The 25609-nt window shown below is 36.3% G+C and overlaps 1 protein-coding gene across 1 annotated transcript in view; it reads right to left on the bottom strand.

The window, feature by feature from the left end:
- Window positions 1–25609, bottom strand: part of Fbn2 (fibrillin 2) — a 224999-nt gene that overhangs the window by 112368 nt on the left and 87022 nt on the right. Inside the window, 1 exon segment of the mRNA XM_063232411.1 lies at window positions 8568–8693. Coding sequence (XP_063088481.1) covers window positions 8568–8693 — 126 coding nt within the window.

Below are 25609 nucleotides of genomic sequence, written 5' to 3'. Positions count from 1 at the left end.
CATTTGGTCCACACTGAATTAAGAGAACTAATGGCTAAGTACACCATGTGATGAAACCTTGGTAACAGTTGGGAATTGTATCTTGAAAGAACATGTTTCCTTTGCTCATTAAAAAATGGAGAGTTTAGCCAGAAGCACAGAGGTTAGCCCAGGTCAGGACACTGGTGAGGGTGCACTCGGTAAATGGCAGCCATTGTGTGGATGACACTGGATGCCTGCACCTGCCTCTCTGATGGTCTGGCTCCGGTTTGGGTTCCCCTTAATTACTTCTGCAGGTTCTCCCTATTCCTAAAACACTTTCCTGTAAACTTTATGTCTCCATTATGCAACAGTAACTGGACAAAAACGTTTTCTTAATTAAAATAAGTATCCCTGTTTCACCACTTGCCCTTTACCCCATTCAGTGAAAACTAAAACTCTCTTCAGTATGCTGTTTCACCCTTGTCTCCTTCTTCAGCATTTAAACACAGTTAGGAATCTGGGGTTCTTCCTCAAGTGCTTGTTGCAAACGCACATTCTCACATGTGATCATCATCCAGTGTTACAAGGAGCGCAGCATTCTATGTAAACCATCCTGTACTTGCTTCAGATTTTAAAAAGCATATCCTGGCTGTCATACTATGTCATTGTATGGCCCCTTTCTGTTTTTAAAAATTTGTCCTTTATCTCACCTCCAAAAATATACCCTGTCCCAACTGATTTTCATTTCTGTCCTGCTCAGAAATCCTGATGGATTCTCACCACCCTCAGGATCAGCCTGGAGCCTTTCAGTAAGGCACTTAGTACTTAGCACCAGAATCTCCATCTCAGCCCATCTTCCTCACTTCCAGCCTCCTTCTCATTCAGGTGTGTCCCAGATAAACTCTCCTGACGTCTCCTGAGGCCACTCACACACGTCCTGCACCTGTGGTTCTGCTCACATCCTTGCTGTGCTCAGAAAACTTTTGTAAGACTTGCAGAGAAGCCTGAGGTTATTGTGACACCATCATGCTACTGTGAGAATTTCTAAAGGCCTCATCTCACTTTCTAAACTTGCTGCTCCTGCATCTTCAAGCCCTCCTGCTTCCGGTCCCTGCTGTCCCTTACAGGAGACACATGTCCTGCCTGCAGAGTTGCTCACTGCTGCTTGCTTGTCCATTCATCCTTTACTTAATGCCCGCTGCCATCACTCTTCTGCTTCTAGGCTTCATTGTGGAAAGTAGGTATCAATGCCAAGGGCAGCGAATTCCAAAATGACCTAATGCTTATTAAGTAATGTCTTTAGTATGCTTTTAAGGAAAAGATTATTAGTTATACTTCATCTCCTTTTTGAAATGGCACATGTTAGTATTCTGTCCTTTAAAAAATAGCTTTTGCTGGACATTTAAACACTTGCTAACACACTAGATAAAATTACATCAGGAATTCATGTTTTGTAATTCGCATACAATGAAACAACACTGCCCTATCTTAAAATTAAAACATCCAGTTAAACTCTCCTGAAACTTTTTCTACACATAGAAGAAAAAAAAGTTATTGATTCTTTATAATGTAGTATAGACTCAGCATATTTGTGTTGCATAACATGTAGTTTCATACTAAAAAATGCTTTGAGGTCTTCCAGCTCATTACCATTAACATATGCAGCATATGGTTATAAAAATCTCGTATGGCAATGTCTGTAATACATAATTCAGCTGTAATTAAATTATATCTATGACTCACATTTTTAAGAATCAAAGTCAAAGAACTCTAACATATTTAAATGTGAAATTTCTGTTTCATATGGAAAACACATAGTTATTCCAAGTGCAATATAGTTACTGAAAAAATTTCAGGCTGCTTATTGAACTTTAACATTGGCTTTCTAATTTCTCAGAGTCATTCTCTCTGCTTTGGAAGTGCTCCTCTACCGCTGGGACAGAACGCTGACGATGAAATGAGAAGCACTTCCAGTTAGCTCAGGACTCAGCTTCTGTAGCGCGAGCCAGCTCTGCCTTCTGAGCATCCAGGACCGCAGCTCAGTGCCATAACGTCATGTCTCACAGGATGCCAAACGATACAAAGCAGTTGTCAACCAACATGAAGTTCTTGAATCCAACATGATCTAATTCATTCATTTGTTGGTTCTCCTTTTCATTCAAGCAAGATTTACTGAGCACAAAATTTATGCAAGACATTACAAGAGCTGCACAAGGCAGGCACGAGGGAGCTCCAGTTTGGCCAGTGAGGAAAGTTCAAGTACTTATGTAGTAAACCCTGATATGGAGGGTGATTTCTGCCTAGAAAGAAATTAGGTTCGAATGGCTACAAAAGAGTGATACCTAATTTGAGATCGAAAGAATGAACTGGGTTTTAACGAGCATATAAGATGGGAATCAATATGTTTTTGGCAGGCAGGATATTGTGGACAAAGGCAAGGGCAGTGTGGTAGATGTTTAGAAATGCAATATGAGGGTGAGGTCACAGGGCACTGGAGAGAAGTCTGGAATACGGGTGTGACCTGATTCTAAAGGACTTTGAAATTCCAGGTAAAAATGTATAAAAGAGGCAAGAGACAATAAAAGTTCATCATAATTTAGTGGTCAAAGGATCACTTTGAGATATTTATCAATAAATGGGCGCAGCTTGAAACCATACTCATAAGTGAAATAAATCAAACTTGCATGTGTGAATACCGAATAGTTTCCCTAGTGTAGGAAATGATTCAAATATATAAAAGTATGTGGTAATCATGATTCCCCATTATGTGGCTTTGAAGCCTTATAAAGTTTTCACTTATTAATTGGAATGGCTTTATTCTGGGCTGCTTGATATTATTGCCTGTGATAAAATGAACAGCTATTTTGAAGAAAACAAGACATCACAACAGCTAGTGCTTATTTAATACCATCTTGTTTTGAAGCCCCACCAAACTATGGCTCTTCTGTCTCCACTGGTTTTATCACGTTGTATCTTGCTGGATTTTATTATATGTGATAGTATAAACAAAAATTGTTATAGGCAAAGAGATAATATAGAAACCATTGTTCGTTTTCTGTTAGCTGGTTCTAAATACCCTACAATGCTTTCATCCACTTGAATGGTTTTACACTGTCTTGATATGTTTGATGCTATAGTATACGAAGTTACATTCAAATATTTCAAGGAAAAAGACACTATGGTAACTACTATTAAGTCGGGTTATTTGGTTGTGAAGCACTAGGTTGCTGAAACTGTCATGCTTTGACATGTATTGTTATGCTGTTATGTCCTCTTTTATCTCAATCTCTCCCTTATTCATTAAAAAAATTAGTTAATTTTAAGGGGAAAAAATCAAAAAAATTAGCAGGATATATTATAGTAACTTTTTTGATTTCCTATTAACTTGATTTGAAGTCCTGTAATACTCCCACTATCTTGTTTTGACTGATTAGACTCTGTTCCGTTCTGTACGATAGTATCAAGTTTGAGGGTATAGGCAACTACTTTGAAGGCAATAAGATTCACTATGATGGCCATTCTGGTTTGACTATTATCTTCTTTTGAAGTCCTGTAATGTTTACAAGGTTTAGGTTTTATTGGACTTGTTCTCTACTGTTTTGTTCAACTTTATAATACCTAATGAGATAGACAATTCTTTTTAAGGAAGCAAGAGGCATTATGGTAACCACTGTTGATAACCTTGTATATTCTATTTTTACATCATGTGCTATGTCTATCCTTGGTTTTGACTGACAGCTTTGTTTTGTCATATTTGATTTTATTCTCTTCCAAAAAAAAGTAATAAGAACTATGGGAGTAATAAAACCCAAAACATGTAAATTTTGTTGTAAAAAAGAGAGGGGAAAAAAAGTCCTCTAAAGGATACAACTGCAAGTGTTTTTAGGTGTGTTAAATAGATGACCATATTAATGTTTTTGGATGGAGCATTGAATACAACTGTTTGCAGTCTCACTGTTTGAATGTCCACTTTGTATGCTTTGATCCTATAACTTGAGCAACTATCTCTAAGATGATAATATGTAATCTATTAACTGGTGATTTCTTACTGTTTTTTTTTTTTGTAGTTCTGTATTACTTGTACCCTTACACTGTTTTGTTTTTTCTCTTTTTCCTTTTAAATAAAATTTAAAAAACAAAAAAAAAATCAAAGAAAAAAAAAACAAAGATTTTGTCCTGAAGAAAGACAATCTTATTACATGCTAAGTCAAGGGCAGTTGTAGCTTCCTTTTCTTCTTCTAAAGACAGTAACTTAATAATGATGACAAAGTAGAGTACCTTACTGAAGAAAAAATTTACTAGAAGAAACTGAAGTAGAGGGCAGTATCTTGCCTGAGGTCTGACAGCTTTGAAATAATGAGATAATGGAGATCTCCATAGTCTTACAGGTTTTTCTTAAATGATAGTTGCAATTTTCACTAGTACAACTATCACAGTTTCTTCTATTAACGACCATTACTACTCTCCCACAGGTATGTGTGGTAAGCATGTTTGTATGGTTTCCTGAAAGCATTACATATATTTCTCATATTTTCAGTACTACATTTTTAAAAAAAATTTTATTTAATGAGAAAAGGAAAAAAAAACAGAAAGTGGTATAAGTTATACAGAATTTCAGAAAAAATAAACAGTAGGAAATCACTAGTTAACAGATTACATATTGTTATCTTAGAAATAGTTGTTAAAGTTACAAAATTAAAGCATATAAAGTGGAATTTCACACAATGAGACTGCAAACAGTTCTGTTCAATGATCCAACAAAACTCAGTAATATGGTTATCTATCTTATACACTTAAATATATATGCAGTTATATCCTTTAGAGCACCTTCTTTTTCTTTCTTTTGTACAATGACAATTACACATTTTGGGTTTTATTACTCTCACAGTTCTTATTACTTTTTTTGGAAGAGAGTAAAACCAAATGTGACATAACAGAACAGAGTCGTTAAATCAAAAGGATGGACGTAATAGATAATGTAAAAATAAAATACTAGGTGATCAACAATGGTTACCATATTGCCTCTTGCTATCTTAAAAAGAATTGCCTATAATCGCCAGTTATAATAAAATTGAACAAAACAGTAAAGAATAAAACAAAACATTGGAGACATTACAGGACTTTAAAAGAAGAATGGGCGTCATAATAAATCTTATTGTCTTCACAGTTGTTGCCTATACTTTCGAACTTGGTACTATCAAGCAAAGCAGAATAGAGGAAAATCAGTCAAAACAAGATGGTGAGGGCAATACAGGGTTTCAAATCAAGTTAATAGGAAATCAAAGTGGGTTACTATAATGTATCCTGCTATTTATTTTTTCCCTTAATTAAAAAGATAAAAATAAAAAAGTAAATAATTAAGAAAAAGGAGATTGAGATAAAAGAGGGCATAACAACAAAACAGCGCAGGTCAAAGCATAACCATTTAAGCAAAAGTGTTTCACCACAAGATATCCTGACCTAAAAGTAGTTACCATAGTGTCTCTTTCCTTGAAATCTTTGAGTATAACTTCATATACTGCAGCTCCAATGATACCAAGACAATGTAAAACCATTCAAGAGAATGACAGTATTACAGGGTATTTTGAAAATATTTATTTATAATAGAATATATATATAAATATATATATTTCTATTTATAGAAAATAAACAATGGTTTCTATATAATCTCCTTATCTAAAAAGTTTTTGCTTATATTATCACATATAATAAAATCCAATAAGTTACAATCTGTTAAGACCAAAGAAGACAGAAGAATAAAAGCTTGATGGGACTTTAAAACAAGATGATATTAAATCAGCACTAGCTATTATGATGTCTTGTTTTCTCCAAAATAGCTGTTCCTACCATCTGATCTCTGCCTCATTTCTATTGAGCTCTTTTTCTGTCATTTGTTGTCAGTTTGTCTTCTTCATTTCTCTTTCTGCTCCATTCATTGTGGCCTCTCTGCCACTATTTCTGGAATCTTGGTATTTTCCTTTTTTAGAATACCCTGCAGTATTATCTGTAGAGTTGAATTGGTGGTTGCAAGTTCCCCTAGTTCTTCTTTATCCTGGAAGCACCTTGTTTTTCCATCAATTTATATGGACAGTTGTGCAGGATATATCAATCTTGGCTGGAGGTTATCTTTCAAAGCTTGAATTATTTCCCCCCACACTCTTCGTGATTTGATGGTTTGTGCCGAGAAGTCTGCTGTAATTCTGATGGGTGTTCCCTTGTAAATGATCTGTTTCTTGTCTCTGATGGCTTTTAATATTCTGTTATTATACTGGATTTCTGGAATTTTGATTATATGCCTGGGTGTAACTCTGTTTGGGTTGTAGGTAGCTGGGGTCCTGTATGCCTCATATATCTGAGAATCTTTACCATTTGCTAAATTAGGGAAATTCTCCTGGATTATTTCTGTGAATAGCTTTTGTAGTCCATTTGTTTGTGTCCCTGCTTCTTCTTTTATGTTCTTAATCCTTAAGTTATAGATCCTCTTATCATCTTCTAGCCTTTGTATTATTGCTGTTTGTTTTCTTGTTATTTTTAAGAAGTTTTTCATTTCATGCTTCCACATTACAAATCTGCCCTCCAGTTCAGATAATCTATCCTTAGTTTCTTTCAAGCTGTTGTGCCAGCTTTCGATAGTTTTTAGTTTCCTTGTAATCTCTTTGAACCTGCTTCACGTATTCTATGTTTTCTCTATTTTCTCCATCAAACAATTCTTCCCTTTTTTTCTGTTCTTCCATTCCACCATCTGTTTTTTCTTGGGCAGTGCTTAGTATTTCTGTAACTATTTTACTTATATCTTGCTTTATTTCGTTAAATACTTCACTTTTAAACTCATCTATGAGGCTCTGGAGATATCGCTTTATGTCAATTGGTGCCGTGTCTGATATTGCATGTTTTCTGTCTTCCTTTGCGTTTCCCTTTCCTGGATCAGTGTTCTCAGGATTGGGGACTGAGGACTCTTTTTTTGTCGTTTCTTCTTCCCATACTTTTTGTTCCTTCCATACAAGCAAATATATGTTTTTTTTTCTGTCTGTTACAGTTTGTTTGAATTGCGCCAGCTAGGTGTTCCCGCCCACTGCAGTGTACTAGGGAGACACAGACTTGTGCAGCCTCTGCTGAGCTCACCCCTTCAGGTCAACCTACCGAAGGCTTCACTGCTAGGGTGCACCTCCAGGTGCTGGGACCTGGTTTCGGCTAGCCTACTGGGTCTTAGTCAGTGGCAACACAACACCCAGGCCGGGCACTCCCCACCAATCCCGCTTGAGAGGGGAATATGTGACAAAGGCACTGCAGCGTCCTGTTCTGGCAAGTCTGCCCGGTCCCAGTATGTCCTTTGCTGGAGCCTCCTACTCTGTGGAAGGGTCCTTGTTCCGCTCACTCACCACAGGTTGATGCAGGACTCCCTGCCAGTCCCGCTCTCAACTCCATTTGCCACTTCCCATTCTCAGAGCTTTTGCACATCTCTCTCCCTGCCATGCCAATTTGGACGCAGCAGTGGCAGCAGGAAATTCAAATCGCAGCTTCCAATGGCACGATTTCCAGCTTCCACGCTGAGATTTTATCTGTTCCTATTATAGCACTAGGACTGCATTTCCAGTTGGTTTCTTATAGCTTAGTTCGTTCCTGGGTTGGTAAGGTATATTTCCCCTTGCTTAGGATACCTCGTACCACACCATTCCTGGATTCTAAGTGGGGTATCTCACAGAGCCTCCATCGCTGCTGCTATCTATCCGCCATGTTCTCCCACCAGAATCTCAGTACTACATTTTATCAATGGATTCAGCCCTTAGTCCATTTACTGGTACAGTAAGCCTTTAAGTGGACCAAGCAGGTTCATTCTTTGAGTACTGAATACACACCTCTAATCCCTGTACCGTGTGACTCTTCAGTGGTCCCCAAGAGAACTATACATATTTCTTCCTCTCTTTTAGCTATGGCAGGTGAAAACTGACAATGACTAAGCTGAATACCTAAGGAGACCAATTTGAGGGTGGCTCATTGTGTCATGATCACATATCAAAGGACATTTCATAATCTGCTCATAGCAAGAGAGACGTCTAGGGCTTGCTCAGTGATGGAGGATGACCTATAGTATGACTGAGAAGCATAGTTTAATCTTTCTAATCAAAGAAGAGCATACAAATTTATTTGGCTTTTGAATGTAGTTAAAACACAAAATTAATAGTGCCGATTTTTTTTGGAATATTTATTTTTACTAGAATAAACAATCTCTAAGTAAATATGATGCTGACTACATTTCTGATTCATACCAACAAAAAACTTTTAATTACTACATTCTGTCCACTGAAGATTTTAAAAATCTAAGGCTTTTGTATCTGTACTATTAGGCATGAACAATGTTTTGAGGACGTCTTTCTTTATCCTTCAAATGGTTTTGACAACATAAAACAAACCCAAATGGCTTTCGAAACTGAAGTCTTTGCAAACAGTACATGATCCGTTGGTCCCCCCAAAGTGGTACCATGTACTTTAAATAACTTTTAGCTATTTCCCCAAAGGTTTTATAATTGTTGCTCTCTTGGTTCCTGCGTGGGAGGTACTGTCCTGATAAAGGAACCATATCTTGTGTCCTTAAGTAAGAAGCTTACCAATGCACCGAGCACCGTCTGTTGAGGTTACATATCCACGTGGACAAACACAAAAATAGCTTCCCACAGTGTTGGAACATTCGCCTGTTTCACATATCCCAGGAATGATGCTGCATTCATCGATGTCTAATCAAGGGGAGAAGGGAAAGATAATTGAGAAAGGCCTTCACGAAATAAAGGGATTTAAAACAAAACCAAAAAAGTACGAGAGCTCTCATGGCTGATTAGGTCAGATCACATAACCCTAGAGATACTCTTGTTTCAGGCCCTGAAGAATTTCTCACAGATTATCTATGGGAACTGAGATGAAAGTAAACTCCCCTGGCAGTAAAACAAGGCCAAGGAAAGCAAACTCTATATCCCCCCCCCCAAATGCAATTTAAATTGGAAATAAGATGTCAATGTTTTAGTTTCCATTCTACATCACCTGGGGAATTATCTAGTACTAGAGCCCTTCAAAAAATACATACATGGTTACATCTTAACATACAGAAAATTATATTTGAAAACCTACAGCTCATTTCACTAATTCTTTGAACCAGTAGAATGGCTAATAATTTTTTTACTATTTGGCTTTAGGATAAGCTTTTTTGAATATGGGTTTATCTGACATTCTAAGAATAACTGCAATCTAAAGTTCATACAGAAACATGGCAAAGAGAACACTCAGGAGGACTGGGAAAGATCCAGGTTTCCTATTGTGCCTCCCTGTACTTAGCCACTCAGCTCACTCAATGCTAGGAACAGTCTGTTTCCTTTCTCATTAATGGAAGTTTTGCTTCTTTTAAGTTTTCCATAAAGCAGAAAACCTGGCCATTTATATATGCTTTAATGTACTTCTCTAATCCAGTGAGCAGAGAAGTGGAAAGTCAAACAAAGCTACATTTCAGCCTACTGGAAGCTAATTGCTAATGCATTTAAAAGGAAATGAGCCACTGTGAGGAAAATCCAGTCGGGGATGCCTGATTATTGTTAGTCTGTTTAAAGGAACAGATATAAACAGCAAAGACCAATGAATAGAAGGAACAATAATAAAACCCACAAATATGGATGATTATTTAGAAATCAAAATATGCTTTTAGCTTTTTAGTATTTCTGAAGCTATATAGTATATAGATATAGATATATATGCTTTTAGAATATACTGAACTAAAAGACCAGGAAAAAAGAATTACATTAGTACAGTAAATGCAGGGAATTGTATGAACATCACAATTTAAAAACATGGTTGGCAATGCCTTGCTTGCATTCCTGTATTGGTCTAATCAGCCCCCCTTCAATTTTTCTGAAAGTCACTCTTGCCTCCCAGTTGTATCATGAACTAACTACATTACTTGTATTTTTTCTGGGAATGTTCTTTTTAAAGTATTAACAGGTTCAGACATCCTATGGAATATCTTCATTTGAGACTTCACAGCTGTTAAAGACAGAGGTAAAAAATCTAAATCTACCAATACCCTAAGAGGGAACAGAATGCTAACCCGAACTGACCCCACGAGGAATAAACATGTAACGTGGTGAAAGAGCTCCACTGGACCTCATCCAAACGAATGAAACCATGTGTGTACAAGGAGGATGTGTTACTGTCCTAGCACAGTGTACTTTATCCTGACTTCACGTGGATTCAGTAGGCAAAAACAGCAACAACTACAATGTGTTCACAAAAAAAAAAAAAAAAAAAATCATCAGTCACCTCTGGACAGGAAAGAAAAAAAAACAACAACCCAAAAAACCAAGCCCAAAGAAAGTATAAAGCACAGTAAGTAGCACAAAAATGCAGAACCAAAAGGTAATTTGTTTCTTCAGGAGCTTGTGAAGTCCAGGATTGGCACAAACTCTTAAATTTAGGAAAATTCAAGGGTGCCTTTTAAATGTTAATTTATATTTTTAGATATTTGCTTTCATAATAAGGAACATCTATCTCCATTCCTTAGTCCTAAATACCCTTCCCTCCCTGACAACACAAAGGGTATAAAATTGAAAGATGTATAACATTTTTTCTTTTCTGGGAAAAAAATATCTGTGACACAGAAGACCATATGGAGAGAGATTAAATTTGGTTCTTCTGGTAAATGTTTCATTGTATAAAATCTCTATACATAACAGTTCAGAATCTCCTTAAAATTAATACTATATTTCACAATTAGAAGTTGTATCTTCACAAATATTAATTATAGATTACCTAGGTATAAACAGATAACTCCCAATGGTGACAAGTCTATTAAGGGAAAAGGTGAAGTCTTAACGATAATAACTGATTTCATTTTTCATTCATGGTCCACACACTTAATGTCCTTCCACCTACCTCCTTTTGAACTGTTTTTAAAATTGTTATCAGTTTGAAGCTTTGATCTGTATCAGAAAAACTGATCCATATTAACATAAACCAGAAATTGTAATGGCTCTCACATCTGGAAGCCCAGAATAGCATAGACTTAAAAACTGGTTAACCCAAAGCCTCATGCTCAGTTTTTCTAAGCCAAATTCTCTAAGTTGTGACTTTATCCTTAGGCTGCCTTTGACGTTAGGAAATCCCTGGAGCGGGTGTGTATTAGTTCGTTGACAGGGACATCTAGTGGAAGAGAGGCTGTCTCTCCAGTGGCTAAATCCTAAGAAAGAAAACTTTCTCCCAAAAGCCCTAGCAAATTTTTTCTTAGTGTCTGTCAATTTTGGAACAATTGCTCAGCCAGGAAAATGTGCTGAGTGGCAAGGCGTGGAGTCCTGACCTAATTACTCTAGCGAGCAGAATGCAGTTAGCTTGACACTAATAAATAATGACCAAACACAGCGTGGGGTGGGTGAGTCTGAAAATGTGGCATCGAAAGAATGCAAAATGTATCAGAATGGCCAGGAAACTAACGGAAAACAAGCTAGTTAGGCATAAAGTAAATCTTGGAGAGTCAACCTTGAGCTTTCATTCTGAAGGAGATAGGTGGGTCTAGGAAGAAATTTAAGTTAAACAAAGTATTGTGTAAGTAAATCAATATTTTAAGAAGACAATCCTGTATTTTATGATATTCTGACAAATACTGGAAAGCCTTAAATCAGGCTTTATGAGGAAGAGAACAAATGTTAAAAGATGACCATAAAGAAAAATCAACAGAATTTTATTACTGGAAAATATCTCAAGACGCTGAGCTAAATCAAGTAATGAGGCACACAGGGAAGGACCCATTGTGAGGTTAAACTGAGTTTTGGACATTCTAAAATAGGATGCTTGGGAGAAACAGGCAAACACTGGAAGCTAACAGCTACAAAGTTGGGTATGAAACAAAACAAAGATCTAAGCAACATGGCTTGCAACTGACACTGTAGCAATGGATTGGATTTTCAAAGAAGATAAATAAACAACAAGTTACATTTAAAGAGGGAGCCATGAGATCCATCAACATCAAAGAAAAGTCCGAGGAAAAAAGAAAATGCAGAACACTGAGAAGTGAAATTTAGGAGGTGAGAGGAAAGGTATGATAAAGGGAGCTACCCGAGAGCACTATGGAAAAGGATGGGTTGCGGAGCGTGCTGGGGAAAAGGGCAGAGGACTGGAAAGGGTCAGCAAGCTGAGCAATCTGCACACAGGTTTTTTCTCTTTCTTTCTTTCTTTTTAAAGAAAACTGGATCTAAACCAAACCACCTGACAGATTTCTGACTGCCAAACCACATAACCTCATATTTGTCAACCAATATTTACATTTATTGTAAAACTCACTCTAAGCAGGATATAATGAATAATTTGCTAAGTAGTGTGATCTCAGATATCAGCGAATTCTAACAATGCTGCCCTAGAGATGCTGTCAGTCCTAATAGGTTCATGTCACACATAAAAGCAGTCCACGTTAACACTTATGTTACACCGAACTTAGTACAAGTAAAAGAAGAAATTTCATTTTAAACAGCATTCTTAGAATGTTTCCTTTCTATCAGTGCCAAATTGTACTCCATGTAACATTTTTGATACAGAAGAACGATATATTTGTTACACATTGGGCTCCTATTTATTGGTATTATGTAATACTAATAATACTCAGAAACCAAAGTGTTAAATGCAATACAGCCCTCCCTATTTTAAGATTTTCTAAAAATAATGCAAAATATTAACACTGATGTGATAAAATATGGTATAGTGAAAAGTTAGTGTTTTCCTCTTTTCAGATTTTTAGAGTACGATGCATAGCAACTACATTCAGAGTTTCACTGTATACTTACACATCGCTTCATTAGTGTTATAATCTAAACAATAACCTATAGTAACTTATATTAACTCACTTAAAGTGCAAACTCAATTGTTTTTAGAATATTTCCAGTTGTATAACCATCACTACAACCTAAATTAGAACACTTCATCTCAATGAAAGAAATTCCACCCTGTTAGTAATCACTCTTCTTATTCCTCTCCAAGTCTGCTGCAACCACTAGACTTATCTCTATTTCTATTCTAGATATTTTGTATCAAAAAAAAAAAAAAAACCATGTGGTCTTTTGTGATAAGCTTCTTCCATTTAGCATGATGCTTTCGAAATTCATTCATGTTGTGCCAGGGAACAGTGTTTTATTACTTGTAGTTGCTGAATAGTGTTTTAATATGTGGATTATTCCTATCTTTTGGCTATTAGACGTAAAGCTGCTTTGAACATTCAAATACTAGTTTTATGTGGGCATACGTTTCCACCTCCCTCAGGAAGTGACCTAGAAATGTAACTGCTGGGTCATACAGTAGTTCTGTTTCATTTATTGAGGAACTGCCATACTGTTTTCAAAGTAGTTGTAATATTTTACATATTGCCATAGTAATGTACAAAGGTTCCGGTTTCTCCATATTCCCACTAATATTATCATCTTTTTTTATGGGTAGTAAATGTGAAGTGGTATCACATAATACTTCACTTTGTATTCATTAACAACTAATAATGTACAGCATATTTTCATAAGCCCAAGTCTTTTGTGTATCATATTTGGAGCAGTATTTACTCAGTTACTTGTCCATACTTAATAGAATTATTTGTTTTTTTAATGAGTTCTAAGAGTTTTTTTTTATGCATGCCCCATAGATGACATGATTTACATATGAGCTGTAGCATCAGGTTTTCAATTTCAATTTCTGCAAAAAAGAAATCAGAAATTTGGATGGGAACCACATCAAATTGAGGAACACTCCCATCTTAACAACATGGAAGTCCTCTAACCTATAACATGGTGTTAGGGACCACAAATTCACAATGAACAGTTTTGCATAATTCCCTGTGGGAGGAATGGAGGCCTGAGGTTACTGGCATCACCCTTTGAGATTTCCCATTATCCCATCAGGGGAGGGCCATCTTCTCCCACCTAGGAAGACTACCAAAACTAAGAATAAGACTACTAAGACTAAAAATGCTCCAGCGAAAGATCTTCATTAGTTTAAGAACACCACCACTCTGAGTTATCAGATAATCCCTTCCTCAATCAATAAATGCCAAGGTTCTGGCTACCTCCTGGTCTTTTGTTCCTCGTGAACAATCTGTCATCTGAGATCCACACTGCACTGCTATTTTGTCTCTTTCTTCCTTCCTTCCTTCCTTCCTTCCTTCCTTCCTTCCCTGCACCATAATGTCTGGCAGTTGGTGCTCATTCTAGGGGTCTCTAATAACACAGAACATCTTTCCATTTACTAAAATCTAACTTCTTTCAGAAAGTTTTTAGTTTTTAGTAAATCTCTGTCAAACTTGTTTCCAAAATCAAATCAAGAAAGATCAAAAAACATTTTCTAGGTTTTGATGCTATTACAAGTGTAATCTTTTTCACAACTTCAATCTCAGAATGTTCGTTACCAGTGTACAGAAATTCATTTTTGTGTACTGGTCTTGAACTATGATCTTGCTTAATTCATTTGCTGGTTCTAATAGCTTCTTATGACACATTAGTAAACAGCGATTCACTTGATACCTTTTGCCCTAAATGCATGATGCTGGCATAAAGAAATGCATCAGTCTTCTCTTATCAGTGGTTCTGTGTTTTCAGAACATGATCCAAAAATGTTAAATGGAAAATCCCAGATATAAATAATTTATAAGGATTAAACTGCATTCCATGCTGAGCAGCATGATGAAATCTTGTCCTATGTTTGGGATGTGAATCAACGAGTTATTAGCCTGTTCTGTGTTCAAATAAAATAGTTACTATTTTACTTAATGTTCCAAAGTAAATGGGTAATACACCTAACTGACAGGCCTAATTTAGAAATTAGACTGTATCACAAGTGTAAACAATAGGGGGAAGTATGTATATAGAGTGGCAGCTCTGTTTGCAAATAATTTGGTTCTCAGACAAAAGTGTTTGACAAAATTTTGCTTCACAAACAAACACAAATGCAGCCATCTTCCCCCAAATCATAAAACAAGTTCTGAACCAAGCTATCACTATATGGTTTTAGACATCTACTGGGGAACTTGAAAGTTTCCCTTGTAGACAGTCTGAATCCAGTCTAGATAGTTCCTTTTTCTACTTAACTGCCCTGGCTAAAACCTACAGTATAACGCTGATAGAAATGGAAAGAGTGTATATCCTGATTTTAAGTAAGCCTTGCATTTTTCAGTATGATGGCAACTGTCAGATTTAAGACATTCTTTATCAACTTGAGGAAGTTTCTATTTCTAATGTGCAGATCATTTCTGTAATGGAATAGCATAGTTACTTTTTTCAAAATTTTTTTGTGCCTATTGAGATGGCCTGTACTTATACATTACACTGATTTTTCAGATCCTGAAACAATCTTGCATTCCTGGGATAGCTCTCAATTGACAGTGATGGGTGATCCCTTTTTCTCATGTGGAGCTAGCTTTGATAATTAACAATTAAGTAAAGTCCTTACATGGTGGTGGATTTTAATTTACAGAGTCTTTAAATTGTTAATACTTTTGAAAAAAGTATTTTTATCTGTTCAATTCTGGTTTTGTTATGAGCAAGTTTACTGAGACCCTCACTTTATTATTCTGGAGGCCTTCTCTTCCCAGGCTGTGACTTTTTAACTGACTTTAGGTTTTCTACTTTAATCTGAACCATTTATCATTGGACCTCTTACTGATTACACTGTTGTTGTAACTAAGAAAGCTGATATAATAATCTCCCTAGACCAGGCATTCAATTAGCATAAAATTAATTTGTTCTATATACAATTTATTAATGGGACGGTAGACAAATGTAATCCCTAGAATCTTCATGTGCAACCTCCCCCACATAGTGTAAGCATATAAAGTAATGTTAGGCAGGAGAGTCATAAAATTTCCAAATTACTATTCTGGTTTATTTCCTCCCCAATTGGTAAATACCTTATTAAGTAACATATATTTTTATTGAAAAATGGTTAACTCAAACTTGTTTAAACAAACATGGAAAATTTAGCTTACTGATGATAAATAATGGTCTGCAAGGGATATAAACACTTTGTTTGAAGTAAAAATAATTTATTTCATTCTTTCCAAGATACCTGCCAATGCTGATAAAGAACAGGTTTGAAATAAGAGGTGATAACTCGGCCCAAAGCTCCAATTAATAAGGGGATTAGGAGAGAAAAGAATAAAAGCAAAAATATCCTGGAAGTAAAAATAAGAAAAAAGATCACAAAGTTTCCATTATTAAGCTAATAATGATAAAATTAGTAAAGCTTAAAAAGATATTCTGGGTAAAATTAATGGTTTCTTCATTAACATTTTGAGTTACCAGGATCTGGACAGCTGAATGTCCATGGTTGATCTTTAGAAAGTGCATGGCATCTATTGATACAAGCAGTTGAAACCATCAATGTGAATAAAATCAATAGGATAAAGACTATAAAGTAGAAAGAAGAACAGATCGGAGAAGAGAAAATATTAGTTATAAAAGGATATATTTATTCATTTTAAAGAAGAGAATCACCAGGTTGTTGAAATGTATTCAAGTTTTAAGCAAGTGAAGAGTGGGCAGACACCAATAATGGCCTCAGTGTCATCCTGGGAAACTATACATATGTTAATATACAAGAACAAAGGGCACTATGGTTACTAATAGCTGATCTCGGGATAGGGAAACGATCCTGGATTATCTAGTCGTATGTCCAATGTAACTACAAATGCCAATTTCAGAGAAATATTTGAAGATATTGTACTGCTAGCTTTAAATATGGAAGGGTTCATAATGCCAAGAGGAATGGTATTCAATAACATTTAGTAAATTTATGGCAAAGAAACCAAAAATAGAATATTTAGAGGTAACTGAAGAGGTGGAAGAGAGGTTCTATAAGTCATGTGTTTTAGGATAACCTTTTTTTGAGTCAAATGAAGGAGTCAAGGAAGGAAAGACCAAATTTAGAAAATGAACTCATTAATGGTAAGATCAAAGTTGCATAGAAAATAATGGTGTAAAAGGCAAAACATTTGTGTCAGAAAGCGGGAAGACATTTCATCAAAGGCAGGGAAAACAGAAAATGAAGACACATCAACAGATGAAATCACGTATCTTCAGCCTCCTCAATAAAGTAAAACAGAACATAGACTTACAAAACTTAAACGTATTTTAGAAATGCCCACAGTTTAATAAGCACGCAGATTTTTACTTTTGGTCAAGATGCTTTAATCCTCCCCTTCTGTTCCAAACAAGTAGCACTGACAAATGACACATAAAAAAGAGAAAAGAAAACATTCAGTTGATTTCAAAATACAAGATAAATACTTCCCTATACCTGAAATAAGGTAGAAAGCAGTGCAAGCTGAGACCATGGATTTTCTGAATTGCCTTCCCAAAAGCTGGACGTGATGGCCAGGAGATCAGGAATATACCAGGACTGACAATGTGCTCTGACCTACGTGACAGCAGAAGTACAGCACAGGGCATTGCAGAGGAACCACGATCCAGGGAAAGCGTCCACAGGAAAATGACAGTTAAAATGCAACAGATAAACAGACCTACCAGAGGCTAGGAAAGGAAAATGGCATACTGAACTTCAGATAGGAGAGAGAGTACAAAGATAAAACAAGAATAAACATGATTTATTCTAGAAAATAAGGACAAGTTAACGAGTTGGAATCAAAGTACACGGAAAGAAATGAGGCTAGGAAGGTAAACAGAATAATCACGCAGGATGTTTATCAAGAGAGTGACATGACCAAACTCGATACAGAAAGATCCCTGTGACTGTGGCACAGAGAGGAACGCAGTGGGAAATGCTGGACGTAGGGAGACCTCAAAGAAAGCTGTCTTAGTAATCCAGAGGACAGACGAGGGTGATAAAAGCAGAGGAGGACATGAATGCAAAACAGATTTAGGAGGCAGAATCTGTCCAGCATCAGGGTGACAAATGGCTGAGTTTCACCCAGATTTGTGACATGGCTAAGAGCACAAATGGTGGTGCCAATCACTACAGCAGGCAACATGAGCAGTGACGGGAAGGTACAAGCAGGGTGCGTGTAATGGGCCCAGGGACTTAGCCCATGTATGCTGAGTTTGACATGACCTGGGGTAGTATACATACCTGACAGATGATTACATACAAAGACAAAAAGCCCAGCAGAGAGACTTGTGTCCCATTTTGGGGAACCAACTGCATACACATGATATGTCTGCAGAGGGCCAGGGATTTAGCTCAGTAGCATTAAGTGACTGCCTGGCAAGTGCTAGGTCATGAGTTCAATCCCTGGTACAAAAAGATATATCTACAGATATGTCAGGCTCAAAAAGGAATGAAAAAGGTCCACCACCTAGGGAGTATGGTGAAATGAGTATCCTTTTACAGGGAGGAGTATTTCCCAGGTTACGGTGGGGTTTGAAGTTACAGGAAATTAAAATAGTGAATGGAATGTCTATCTGTTAATTCCAAGACTTGATGTAAAGAGGAAAAGTGAAATTATCCCTTTAAGGGAAGATGGAATGTAACGATATGTTTTTAGGATGATGGAAAACATCAACTGTCATACAGAGAACAGAATCAAGAGGTCTATGGCTTTATTTGAATGTTTTTGTGTTATTTCAGGGTTTTACGAGAGTAGGATTACATATTCTCCCTGGATCCTTCTTTTCTATTGTTATCTGTTATATTAGTAGTCAGTTTTGCTATTGCTGGATTAAATACCTGACATCCACGATTTACAAGGAGGGCGGAGATATCTGGATCATGGTTTCAGAGGTTTGTCTCAGGGCAGCTGGCTGCCCTCAGGCAGAGAGACCACCACAGCAGAAGCACAGGGAGAGCAAAGCCCCTCAGTTCATGGTGGCTGGGAAGCACAGCCCAGAGGAAGGACCCAGAGATACACACACCATCCAGAAGGATCCAATCACCTCTCTAATGAGTCTCTTAATCCAGGCAAGAAAATAATTAAAGTGCCACATCTCACCAGGCAAGTACAGTGGTACCTTCGTTCATGAATTCAATTCATTCCATGATTCTGGAGAAAATGGCCATGTTCATATTTGTGCAAAAAAGATCGTTTCTGTTGTGTCCATTACGAATGTGAAGTTTGCAAACAAAAACAAAATTCGGACAAATGCTTCTGCTTGGGAAGCAAACTGCAAACGTAAGTGTTCATGAAACAAGGCCTCACTGAAACAGCCTGTTACGGTTATAGTAATGAACAGTAAAGGAACTCTATGATCAAGAGGTACTTAATCCACTTAGGATGCATAATAGCATTTTCTAAAAGGCCACTACTGTAGCAAGATAATGAAGGGTTCCCTGTTGGCCTGAAATCAACAAAACATCTTTCTAAATACTCATTTGGAGTAATTCTTACAAGAAGTAATAGTGGCAAGAGATAGTTCTATCACAAGAACTCTTTACACCATGACAGTCTGGAAGCTATTTCTGTTTCAAATTACCTAAAAGTTACTGATGATAACATAAATACATAAGCTTAGCTATTTGGTCTATATCCCACACTGATACTTCTTGGGACACACAGTTACACACCACCCACCTGAGTCTTCCTCCCTTCCCTCCCTCCCTTCTCCCTTCTTTCCTCCTTTCTTCCTTCTCCCTCTCTTCCCACCCCAGTGTTTTCCTCAGAGGGAAACATTTTCTTGCCTTTTGTTAATGCAAACTTAGGAAACATGAGGATAAACTTTAAACATAGCATATGGTTTTTAAAGACAAACAAGACTAAATTCTTTGTAAGTTTAAAATACTGGAGTAATAACATCATGATGCTGAGCTTCTGTAGGAGGATACTTTAACAACTGAGGAGAGGGCCGTTAAAAACGATGTCTCCCACAATCTATGATCCAATCTTCGCTGCCTTCCACAATTGCCTCAAAATGTTAAAATACAGGAAAGGTAAATTGAATGTCTCCCTTGATGTTGGGTAAAACCTAAAATTTCAGCAACATGAAAGTCAGGAAATTCCAAAGTTAAATTTACTATAACCATTTGGACTTGGCAACGTTGCAAGTATTTAGTGCTTTCTGTTCCCATTTTTCTCATTAAGCATCAGTACATCAAGGTATCATCATAAAACCTTGAGGATTTAAAAACGTATTTTGGCATAACACAGTAAGAAAATTAATTCAAGATATCTTGATATTTTATCAATATTTTTGTAATATGTTAAAAGGTCATTTATTTTGTATCTTCTAAATAAATGGTACCAAGAAAAAAATCTGTTCTACATTCCATTATATACAGTTACTATATAAATTACTATACAAATGAACATTAACTTCTGTGCTTTTCATACTTACTACCATAAAAGGAAATAAATTCATTGAAAATGTTATGCTCAAGCACTGGCATATATATGGGTAATACGATCCTTACCAAGTTAATCTTCAAACTGGTATAGTTGTTTTCTTGGTTTGGGCTAATTTTTAAATTTTTCCTGACAGATTACAATTAAAAAATAGCTTAAAATTTAAAAGTAGTTGTACAGACATCTAGACACACAGTCTCTGTGTGTGCACAGAATATATCACGTGCAGATGTGACTATGGAGGGATCACGCCCACTCTTATAGAGGAGGCCGTTAGCCTATAAAGTCTACACTGATATCCTCAAGAAGGAGACGGAACTGTATAAATCCAAGTCATCCACCAGCATTCTCTGAGAGAAATTCAAAATGCTAACCGGATGGCCTCCCACCCATTCAGGCCACACTCAAACTGGGCCAGTGTACATCACATAGATGAGTCTCACAGGATGGGACAGAGGTCGTGACCATCCATGAGGAAATTTATCTAGAGAATTCTCTTAGGCACTAAAATATCTGAGCAGTCTTCACGGAGACTGAAGAATCTTCACATTTGGAGGTTTCTGTTCCTTAAATTACTCACGGATCTTGCTTGATGAGTTAAGCAAAAGTGCGACTTTTGTCTGTAGGCTCAAAATTAGAAGTCAGGAAGTTAGAAATGCTTCAATAGTTTAAGAGTAACTGGGCGAATGTATGGTGGCAGGTATTTGGAACTGCCAGAGTGAAGAAGAAAGCAGTTTTACTATTTCTCCTACTGCCATTCTGCACATTTTTTCTTGATTAGTCTTTCTTAACGACCTTAAGAAACTCCAGACAGCTCCCCTAGGTTTTCCTGCTTCTCTCAGATGGGCTATCAATTCAACCTGACAATCTCAAAGGTCTAATCTCTCATTTAGCTAAAGCATCTCCTTGTCCCAACTTGGACCAGACTGAGAAGCCTTTGGTCAAGTAGAGACTGCTGATCTCTTTCGTCTACCTTTCCATTTATTCCTCCCTAGCCAGCGTCTAGTATGAACACTTTCCAGGCTGCAGCGAGGAGGGGAGAGGACAGATAACAGTAAGGAAAATCTCACTTGGCCAATGCAGCTTTAATGGATTTTTCTCTCGGCAGTCTCTCTGCTGCTTCTTCTCAACTCCTGAATCTCTAAATCCCTAAGTGTTCCAGGGTTCAGTTCTGGAACTGCCTGTCAAAGTGGCTCTCTTGCTAGCTCTTACCCTGTGGCAAGGTTTTAAATATAAAATAAAAGCAGAAGAGTCCCAAATTTAAATCATCAGCCTTGATCCTGCCCTTAAGCTGATGCAAACATACATCTACAAATGTCTACCTAATGGTTCAATCATTGATTCAGCCACCTAAAACTGAGCTTTTGGTAACTCTCTGTGCTAGGTTCTGCTCACAGATGCTATCCCAGTTAATGGAAACTTGGGGTTTTCAATTCCCCAAACCTTAGGATTCCTGGATTCTTTCCCTGGCACAGGCTGGGCATTCTACTCCCAGAGGGCCACAGTTTATTCCCTTCCCTGCCTCAGACCTCTGTCCAAAGGGCACCCTGTTAGTGACATTCCTGGTTACGGATTTAAGAATGTGTGCCCTCGTTAGTGTTTTGCAGGATTTCACCCTGGTCTGTTCTTTTTTTTTTTTTTTTTTTTTTTTTTTCTGATGGCTTTATTACTTCTGACATAGCATAGATTTTACTTGTCTGCTATCTGTCCTTCATCTGCATCATGCAGCCTTTACGAGATCAAGGAGTTTGGCCTATTTTGTTCATTACTTTATCCTCACGATCTAGAAAAATGCCAGGAACTCAATAAATACATTTTTATGCGAATGACTCTGGCATTTCTGCCCTCTGACGTGGTGGGGCCAAAGCCTACTGTATTTATTATTCTGAGAAATTTCCCACTGCTATCATTCACCTGTCACCAATGAACCTGGGAAAACCTCCTACACCTACACCTGGCCACTAGAATTCTTTAAGGACAGCGTGTTACAGAGCCTTGGAGGCCGAGTGAGGGTTACTGAAGGCAAAACAATCTGCATTCTTTTTCTACTTTTTCTCCTCTCTGCTATCACTCCCACTTCTTACTAGAGATGCAGATATTAAAGACAGTAATTACATAGTGATATTTCTAGACGAACACGATGATGTTTTAGTCATCTTGTTGAAGAGGAACAGATTCTAGACTACATTCTGTTCATGAGATCCACATGCTTTCTTTTTTCCAGAAAGTACTCATGGTTAACAAGCCACTACAAGATAGTATTTATATGTACTAGTATATAAGATTTATACAAAATACAATCTTATACTCTGAAAAAATCAAAACATCAATCTTCCATCTTAAAAGTACATGGAAAATATAGATATAGAACAACTGTTTTCCATCTCAAAATAAAATTTTAAGTAAATATGAGAATGCTATCCTTATTTTTCTTTACTAGTTAATTATGAAAAATATTTGTTCTATCATGGTAAATTAAGAAAAAGATTCCATGTGGGAGGAAAAATTATGATAATCTGATTTGCAACTAGATGTATTCTAAGAGTTTATTATGTTGGATTAATTTTCTAAGCCTCCAACTAAATTTTCACAGTATGGTTTTACTAAAGTATTGGATGAGAATATTTTTTAGGAAACTTCACATGTTTTCTATTGCAAAACAACTTTAAGAACTTCACATCTGCCATGCTTAAAAACCAACAAAATAAGAAAGCAATCTCTGGCATTTTTTCTCAAATATCATTAAAAGTATTTTTTGGGTAATTCCTTTCTTTGAATTACCTACTAGTAATTTTTGATTTTTTGGTATTAAGTGTTACACTTTTTCTTTTCTATTTCTAAGGGTTCCTTAGCCCTGGGTCTTTAATATGAGTTGCAAATGTTTTCTGCTGTCTAGCCTTTTTCTTTTTAACATTCCTTTTGATATATTTACCATGTAGAACTTTCTTTTTTCTTTTATTTTTGTTTTTAAGAATTCTTTTGAAGCTGAATACATAGATTTCTTTTATGAACTCTGGCCTTTGAATACCAACATATTTTTCTAGGTTTTATTGTAGTACATTTACTGTTTCAATTTTTAAAAGTTTGCCCCTTTTTGCTATTTTCAGCTTACTTTTTCATTTCGTGTTGTACTCATCTCCCAAATACAACATTATGTGTAAAGTACTTTCTTAATGCATTTATACTTATGGAAGAGCTTATTATGTATGCCTAGGCTTACAGCAGTAATTTTAAAAAGAATTTTCTTGTATTTTTGTTTTTCTTACAAAAGTATATTTAAAAATATAATGCAACACTGAATGTGCTAGTACAGACAGCCTTTCAAGTGCTATGTGACTCTATGTTCCACACAGTAAACAGGCCCTGTATGGATGAAAATAAAGTAGAACAATTTGTAATGATTTTACTGACATAGAGAATTCCTGTCTTCTAATTTTAGGAACAGCCAGTTTTCCAATTGCAACCTAGACAACAGTAGAGAAGAACAGAAAGAACAGTTATATAAGTAAGAGAAGAAAAATAGCACGTAATAATTGGAGATAAGAAAAATAGACCTAGAAAAAAAAAAAAAAAAAACAGGAGCTAAATTCATTATGCCCTGGCCTTTTTAGGCCATCCCTTCTCTCTTGGGACTTTCCAATAAATACAATGGTGATCTTGCATTCCATTTTGTCAGCACTTATTTTAGAAATGAGTAGCAATCTAACAACAACAACAACAACAACAATAATGTTAATATTAACAATAAATCTTACAATGTCATTCTTAAATTCTTCATTCAAATATTACTTGTTAAATTCTTGAGTTATTTATACTATTAAATTAATCTATTTCTTATTTTAAAAATTACTATGAACTTTGTTCTAATCAATAATATTTTCAGGAAAAACATCTATAAATACATAATTCTGATGCAGTAGTGGGTTTTGTTTTAAAACACTCCAAATTTTAAGTATTACAACTCTTTTTTCTGGACTATGGATCAGGTAAAGTCATCTGGCCAATTACTAAGAAAGTAGGTACAGAATTAGGCTGAGGAGAGACCATTTAAAATACAGGGTAACAAGAATGATCACAGAGAACAGTGGCTGGCAAACCACAGCTCATTGCCTGTTTAAGTGAACACACATTATTAGAACACAATTCCCACTCACTGCTCTGTGGCTGCTGCAGTACAGTGGAAGAGGGGCATATCTGATATCTGTGACAAAGAAAATAGACAAAGCCTAGAATATTGAGTGTCTGGCTCTGATCTAGCAGGGCTCTGCACTCAAGTGTCTTCACAGGTGCACCATTTGACAGAATTGAAACCAGTAATAACAGTTCCAGATGAGAGTTTGTACAATGGAAGTTCAGGACACTATTTGGAAAAGTGTCTTCTAAGAGAAAGCTTTCTTCCTCTATCAGAGGATTAGAAAATGAGGATCCATATAGAAGCTTTAGTTGAACCTAGACACTAACAAATATATCATTTTTATGATCCTTCTTTAAAAGATTTTTGTCATTACCAAATACTACAGATAAGGTTACGGAAGAGGTTTTTACTACAATCCTTCGTACAGTTCAGAACAAAATGGTTTATGTGTGTGTAATAGAAGCACAGCATTTTAGCACTAATGAAAGAGGGGAAGTTTTGATTTATTGTCACACTTATAATCATTTGGTAGCATGTCCAAGAATTCAGAAGATGAAACGTAAAGTGTATGTTTATGCTTCAGATTAGCACCAGTGCTAGCTAAATTAAACCATACTGAACTTGATGTGATGGCGTATCACTGTTGATAAACAATGCTGAAATTCTCCTCCACCATTCTGCAGAATTTTAGCCAGGCTAGGAAACCTGCTTTTCATTTATGTTGGATGTGCTGTTACTAGCTTGGAATAAAAATATACCTTGGATAATGTTTATAATTATAGTAAAAAAGACACATTAATATGTAAAGTACAAAACCACAGCCCTCCAGGAAAAAACAAATCTTATATCAAAATATAGCAACTCATTTAATATCCACATATTTTAAAAATTTATGCTATTATAACTAAATTTAATTATAAAAATTTTTTATCTTCCAAAATAAGGGTTATTAAAAGGGCTATATTTGGGCAGGGATATAGCTCAGCGGCACAGCACCTGCCTGGCAAGTGCAAGGTCATGAATTTGATTCCCAGTACCAAAAATAAATAAATAAATAAATAGATAGATAGATAGATAAATACAAAATAAAATAAAACGGCTGTACTCTGGACATAAGTAAAACAGCCACCTAGATACTGGAAATAATAATTTGCCTGAAATTGTCACCAATATAGCAGTAAACCACAGTTAAAATTTTTACAAGTACTTCTAACACCCTTAAA

This window comes from Cavia porcellus, unplaced genomic scaffold (genome assembly GCF_034190915.1).
Source record: "Cavia porcellus strain 051 isolate PalLab524CR breed Dunkin Hartley unplaced genomic scaffold, mCavPor4.1 scaffold_21, whole genome shotgun sequence".
In the NCBI taxonomy this organism is placed as follows: Eukaryota; Metazoa; Chordata; class Mammalia; order Rodentia; family Caviidae; genus Cavia; species Cavia porcellus.
Note: the sequence above shows the minus strand (reverse complement) of the source record. Positions and strands in the feature narration are given on the sequence as shown.